At 53.7% G+C, this 7146-nt stretch overlaps 1 protein-coding gene across 1 annotated transcript; it reads left to right on the forward strand.

Annotated features, from left to right (window-relative positions):
• Positions 1-937: 937 nt before the first annotated feature.
• U2AF1 (U2 small nuclear RNA auxiliary factor 1) lies at positions 938-4147 on the forward strand. Its single transcript, XM_072139054.1, has 7 exons — positions 938-1003; positions 1601-1667; positions 1746-1795; positions 1876-1974; positions 2278-2411; positions 2489-2581; positions 3925-4147. Exons 3-7 carry the CDS (start codon positions 1766-1768, stop codon positions 4070-4072), a joined length of 504 nt encoding a protein of 167 aa, XP_071995155.1. The 5' UTR covers positions 938-1003; positions 1601-1667; positions 1746-1765; the 3' UTR covers positions 4073-4147.
• Positions 4148-7146: the final 2999 nt, after the last annotated feature.

The raw sequence follows: 7146 nt of genomic DNA on the forward strand, positions 1-7146 counted from the left end.
GTCTTCTATAGGGTCCCCTACCGGGGGTTGGGGTCTTCTATAGGGTCCCCTACCGGGGGTTGGGGTCTTCTATAGGGTCCCCTACCGGGGGTTGGGGTCTTCTATAGGGTCCCCTACCGGGGGTTGGGGTCTTCTATAGGGTCCCCTACCGGGGGTTGGGGTCTTCTATAGGGTCCCCTACCGGGGGTTGGGGTCTTCTATAGGGTCCCCTACCGGGGGTTGGGGTCTTCTATAGGGTCCCCTACCGGGGGTTGGGGTCTTCTATAGGGTCCCCTACCGGGGGTTGGGGTCTTCTATAGGGTCCCCTACCGGGGGTTGGGGTCTTCTATAGGGTCCCCTACCGGGGGTTGGGGTCTTCTATAGGGTCCCCTACCGGGGGTTGGGGTCTTCTATAGGGTCCCCTACCGGGGGTTGGGGTCTTCTATAGGGTCCCCTACCGGGGGTTGGGGTCTTCTATAGGGTCCCCTACCGGGGGTTGGGGTCTTCTATAGGGTCCCCTACCGGGGGTTGGGGTCTTCTATAGGGTCCCCTACCGGGGGTTGGGGTCTTCTATAGGGTCCCTTACCGGGGGTTGGGGTCTTCTATAGGGTCCCTTACCGGGGGTTGGGGTCTTCTATAGGGTCCCTTACCGGGGGTTGGGGTCTTCTATAGGGTCCCTTACCGGGGGTTGGGGTCTTCTATAGGGTCCCTTACTGGGGGTTGGGGTCTTCTATAGGGTCCCTTACTGGGGGTTGGGGTCTTCTATAGGGTCTATCACAGGGGTTGGGGTCTTCTATAGGGTCTATCACAGGGGGTTGGGGTCTTCCATAGGGGAGTTGGGGGGGGGGCACGTGGCTGTTCTTGTGTCCCCCACGCTCGGGATTTGCCCCTTAGTGTAGATTTTGTGTGTATAACAGGGAACTGTTCTCTCCTCAGGGTTAACTGCTCCTTTTACTTTAAGATTGGGGCCTGTCGCCATGGAGACCGATGTTCACGACTCCACAACAAGCCCACGTTCAGCCAGGTATGTGTGGCCCCCGCCAGGAGTCCTGGTGGGCTGGAGGAGCCATGAAAACTCTGCATTTTAGTGACGGGGATAAGTGACAGTGATCTGCATAGAGGCCCAGGTGGTCACATAGGGCCGCTGTGCATGGACACCTCAAGGTGAGGGTCCTGGTGGCCATGTGAGGCGCTGTGCATAGACACCTCCAGGTGACGGTCCTGGTGGCCATGTGAGGCGTTGTGCATAGACAACTCCAGGTGACGGTCCTGGTGGCCATGTGAGGCGCTGTGCATAGACACCTCCAGGTGACGGTCCTGGTGGCCATGTGAGGCGCTGTGCATAGACACCTCCAGGTGACGGTCCTGGTGGCCATGTGAGGCGCTGTGCATAGACACCTCCAGGTGACGGTCCTGGTGGCCATGTGAGGCGCTGTGCATAGACACCTCCAGGTGACGGTCCTGGTGGCCATGTGAGGCGCTGTGCATAGACACCTCCAGGTGACGGTCCTGGTGGCCATGTGAGGCGCTGTGTATGGACACCTCCAGGTGACGGTCCTGGTGGGCGGCAGGGTGACACCAGGGAGTAACTATTGTAATCCCGGATTTCCTTGTGTTCCAGACCATCGCTCTGCTGAACATTTACCGGAATCCCCAGAACTCCTCCCAGTCAGCGGACGGCCTGCGATGTAAGTGTCTCCTCCCCCTCCCACGTGGTCGTGTCCCGCCCCATCCTCCTCCTCCTCACTAACCATTCCCTTCCTCAGGTGCTGTGAGCGACGTGGAAATGCAGGAACATTATGATGAGTTCTTTGAGGTAAGTGGCCACTCATGTCCCCGCCCCTGTGTGTGTGCCCCCGCCCCCTTCATTGAGAATTGTTTTGGATGTTCCTGCAGGAAGTTTTCACAGAGATGGAGGAGAAGTACGGAGAAGTGGAAGAGATGAACGTCTGTGATAATCTGGGAGACCATTTAGTGGGAAACGTTTATGTAAAGGTGAGAGACTGTCCGGGGGGCTGCCCGTGGGCCTCTGCGGGGGGCTGCCCGCGGGCCTCTGCGGGGGGCTGCCCGCGGGCCTCTGCCGGGGGACTGCCCGCGGGCCTCTGCCGGGGGACTGCCCGCGGGCCTCTGCCGGGACGGGGGGCTGCCCGCTATTGTGGTTCTAGGAGCAGCGCATGCACGTCCAGCCGGTGGACGTGTCAGGACCTGTAATGATTGGAGCACGTCGCTCGGCTCCCTTTCCCCGTGGCTTTCTTGTGTTGCCACGTTTCTGTTTAACCCTTTAATGCTTTGTTCCAGTTCAGACGAGAGGAAGATGCAGAAAAAGCTGTGAAGGATCTGAATAACCGCTGGTTTAATGGTCAGCCCATCCACGCCGAGCTCTCCCCAGTCACTGACTTCCGGGAGGCGTGTTGTAGACAGTATGAGATGGGGTGAGTGTCCTGGTGGGCTGGGGGTCTGGGAAGTGCCTGGTGTCGGATCTATAGGACCTTGTGCTCTCTCTCTTCAGGGAGTGCACGCGCGGCGGCTTCTGTAACTTCATGCACTTGAAGCCAATCTCCCGGGAGCTGCGGAGGGAACTGTACGGCCGCCGCAGGAAGAAGTAAGACCCGGAGACTATATATACTATATACTACCATTCGTATATGTCCTGCAGACTACACACAGCCTGGAGACTATATACTACTACTCGTTTATGTCCTGGAGACTATATACTACTACTCGTTTATGTCCTGGAGACTATATATACTATATACTACTACTCGTATATATCCTGTATACTACACACAACCCGGAGACTATATATACTATATACTACTACTCGTATATGTCCTGGAGACTACACACAGCCTGGAGACTATATACTACTACTCGTTTATGTCCTGGAGACTATATACTACTACTCGTTTATGTCCTGGAGACTATATATACTATATACTACTACTCGTATATATCCTGTATACTACACACAACCCGGAGACTATATATACTATATACTACTACTCGTATATGTCCTGGAGACTACACACAGCCTGGAGACTATATACTACTACTCGTTTATGTCCTGGAGACTATATATACTATATACTACTACTCGTATATGTCCTGTATTTTACACACAGCCCGGAGACTATATACTACTACTCGTATATGTCCTGGAGACTATATACACTATATACTACTACTCGTATATGTCCTGTATACTATACGCAGCCCGGAGACTATATACACTATATACTACTACTCGTATATGTCCTGTATATGCCACCAGCACCGCTATCACACGAGGAGCGTGTGGCACATTCACTTCAATGGCCGCATTGTCCACCGCACTGAGCGCGTCCGACTTTCTCCAGTATTTCCGTCCCGTCTATGGGAACGCTATAAATACGGGTCATGCACCATATATACGTGCAGTATCCCAGGAGACCGGGGGGGGGGGCATTGTGGCAGCAATCGTTTTCCAGCCCACCATATTTTGTCCGAATACGGTGACATACGCCGCGTATATACAGATATATGGCACCTTATACTGGGTCACTGCAGATCCACGACCCTCAGTCGAACTTCCTTAAAGGTCCAAGATGCGCAAAGGGAGAGCATCGAAAAATCTAACACTCCCAAACCAGAAAATAAACACGGCCACGTGTGGCTCCTTGGATGGAGCTGTATGTAGCTGCCGCTCCTCCCAGGCGCCTGCCCCGGTGTTTAGGGAATTGTCTTCTGTCCTTTCCTGTATAGTGTAGATTAGAGGAGGGACATTACAGCAGCTGTCGGTCTAGTTCTCGGCTGAATCTTCTAGGCTTTGCCCCCATTACCGAGGGTCATGACCCCTCAGGCGGACAAATCGTATTTTGGGTATAAATGACTCTGGATTATTCTCGATTGATTGATAAATTCTGCCATTGTCTTGTGCTATTGCTCCATGTTTCCTTCTCTTTTCAGGCATCGATCCCGCTCCAGATCCCGTGACCGTCGCTCTCGTTCTAGAGACCGCGGTAGAGGGGGAGGCGGCGGTGGTGGTGGCGGAGGTGGAGGACGAGACAGAGATCGACGGCGGTCCAGAGACCGGGAGAGGTCGGGACGTTTCTGAGCCTCTGTTTTTATTCCATGTTGTGGATGTTTCCAGTGACTGGAGGTGGCGGCGGGGGCTGCACTCATCAGCGGGGAGGGGGAGGGGCTGGGATTTATTTCATTGTATTTCATTTTTTTTTTCTAAAAGCCGGGCTTCTAAATAAACATTTGTAGTGATCCAGTATCGCCGGTGCCGGTCTGTTCCGTGAGGGGTCATGGGGGGGGGGGGGGGGGGGGCTGGTGAACCTTGGGCAGGTTTTCTAGTATATTGACTTGTCAATCCAGACAATTGGTCACATGAAACTTATTACCAATTGAGAAGTTCCTCACTTCTGCCATCACAGGTTTCTACTCCATCCCTCATCATGGCCATGGGAAGACCGGGGCCTCTCCCTGCATCCAGCAGCCTCTGTCTTCCTGTCCCTGGAGAGATCGGAAGGAGAGAGGTTCCTGTCTTCCTTGTATCTTCCAGATTTGGGGGAACATGGATTAAGGTCCTCCTATCTCAAGGCCTCGCTTGGTGCTGCTCCTTTCTGGGGCTCAGTATCTGCCGTGTCCTGCACTGCTTTGGGTTTACGGCACGTCAGGTCATGCGTTACCAATTTCCTCTGATTTTTTAACCCCGCCAGGAGATTCTGATGACAACTTCCTGCCACGACTTTGTGTGGAGCCTATGAAGGGAATGCTGGATTCAGAGGAGGCGTTTTAGCGGGGAAACCCCCTTTCAGATATTTAATTTGGTGTGGGGTGTCTCTGGTGGCGCGAGGTCTTCAATAGAAGAGAATAATAACTTTATTATCCCCATAGGGGAAATTATTAGTGTCACTGAAAAACACGCCTATCATTGCATACAAAAATACAACCACCGATTCGTACAAAAGCGAAAACGCATGCAAATTACAATATAAGAGTTAAAGCGCCATCAATCAGCACGTCCCATCGTGTTCGCTGGGCCAATTGCAGAGGGGATAAGAGATTAAATCTGTTTTACACTGAAATAGAAAAAGCCATCACGAAAAGCGCAAGGGACTGAATTTATTACTTACAATCATATCCATTTTGGAGAACATTCTGGAACATAACACTGTCCTCCACTTTTCTAGGGGCCCCACCATTGCACTTCCCTCACCATCTTCCTGAGTCTTAGTCTGCGGCGCTCACATAATAACGTCCAGCCTCCGCCGCTACAGACTGATAACCAATCAGCGAATGACCTCTGTCATACTAAAAAGAAGAGTCTTCCAGATACTTCTCCGAGCTATTACAATTTCTCTTCTAGTCCGGAGGGTTTGTAGTTCTCTCCCCGGCGGCAGCCGTTGCCTTTGCGCTGCTCCTCTCCCCGGCGGCAGCCGTTGCCTTTGCGCTGCTCCTCTCCCCGGCGGCAGCCGTTGCCTTTGCGCTGCTCCTCTCCCCGGCGGCAGCCGTTGCCTTTGCGCTGCTCCTCTCCCCGGCGGCAGCCGTTGCCTTTGCGCTGCTCCTCTCCCCGGCGGCAGCCGTTGCCTTTGCGCTGCTCCTCTCCCCGGCGGCAGCCGTTGCCTTTGCGCTGCTCCTCTCCCCGGCGGCAGCCGTTGCCTTTGCGCTGCTCCTCTCCCCGGCGGCAGCCGTTGCCTTTGCGCTGCTCCTCTCCCCGGCGGCAGCCGTTGCCTTTGCGCTGCTCCTCTCCCCGGCGGCAGCCGTTGCCTTTGCGCTGCCCCTCTCCCCGGCGGCAGCCGTTGCCTTTGCGCTGCTCCTCTCCCCGGCGGCAGCCGTTGCCTTTGCGCTGCTCCTCTCCCCGGCGGCAGCCGTTGCCTTTGCGCTGCTCCTCTCCCCGGCGGCAGCCGTTGCCTTTGCGCTGCTCCTCTCCCCGGCGGCAGCCGTTGCCTTTGCGCTGCTCCTATCTCTGCCTTTACTCTCCTGGCCGGTGCTGGGAGTAGTAATGGGGGTCAGTGTGTATGTAGCGGGGAGACGGGTATTTAGGAGGTTCTCCTTTGTTGCTTTCTAGGATAAAGTCCCTGTAAAACCACCTTCTAGAAGATGCGATATGTAAGGATTGTATAGAGAGAACAAATAAGCATCAATAGAAATAACGTGGATCATCGCTCTCACTATAGACATGGACTAACATGCAGAGTATCGGCTCCAGGAGCGGCACAAGTGCCTCAAACAAAGCAAAATCACAAGCTTGGGGTATCAGTACATCGTTACCTGCAGAAGTAAATCCCAATATCCTAACAGCCGCTGCCTAATATTGTTCTAACGTCTTCCCGTGATCCAAGTGAGATGTACTAGAGAGGGGGATACCTGGGTAAGATGCTGCCCCTGCAGGATCCCCAATAACTCCCGCCCTCACAAGGGCCGTACCATGCTTTAGAAGACCCCCCACCTTTCCACACAATTCCCTGACGCGTTTCATCAAAAACTGATTCACAGGGACCGACCTGTTGTGGTGGCAGAGAGGGCAATTTACCGTACGCTTAGCCCAGACTGCGTGTGCTGCGTCCTGGTGGTGGACCGAGGGACCACAATGAGTATTACATTTGTGCCATCGGAGATCACTTCTGCCTATTTAAATAAGAAGCTCCACCCTGTGCTGCACCCCATTGGCTAAGGGATCCCAAGGCACACCCACATGGCCGGCAGCGGTATGTGTGGCTAGTACAGCGTTTCACAGTGTACACCGCCAGTGGTATTGCCAGATACAGGTGCGCATGCGCTAGCACGGCAGGGAGGACTGCGTAGACGCGTCTCCTAGGAGATGTTTGTTTCCTGCATCTACATCTGCTGCAATCTGGCGCAGCAATGTTTTCCAACTAAAGATTGGGGGAACCTGAGACACATTGTTACCCATTCTATAAACTGGTCCTAAATAAAGGACCTTCTAGATACAGAGGAAAAAAATCTCACATTCAGTACTAACGGCACCACCCAGGTCTGGTGGTCCTAAATAAAGTACTAATGGCTTTGCCCAGGTCTAGTGGTCCTAAATAAAGTACTAACGGCACCACCCAGGTCTGGTGGTCCTAAATAAAGTACTAATGGCTTCGCCCAGGTCTACTGGTCCTAAATAAATTACTAATGGCTCCGCCCAGGTCTGGTGGTCCTAAATAAAGTACT

The sequence above is a fragment of the Engystomops pustulosus genome, chromosome 2, assembly GCF_040894005.1.
Source record: "Engystomops pustulosus chromosome 2, aEngPut4.maternal, whole genome shotgun sequence".
Lineage (NCBI taxonomy): Eukaryota > Metazoa > Chordata > Amphibia > Anura > Leptodactylidae > Engystomops > Engystomops pustulosus.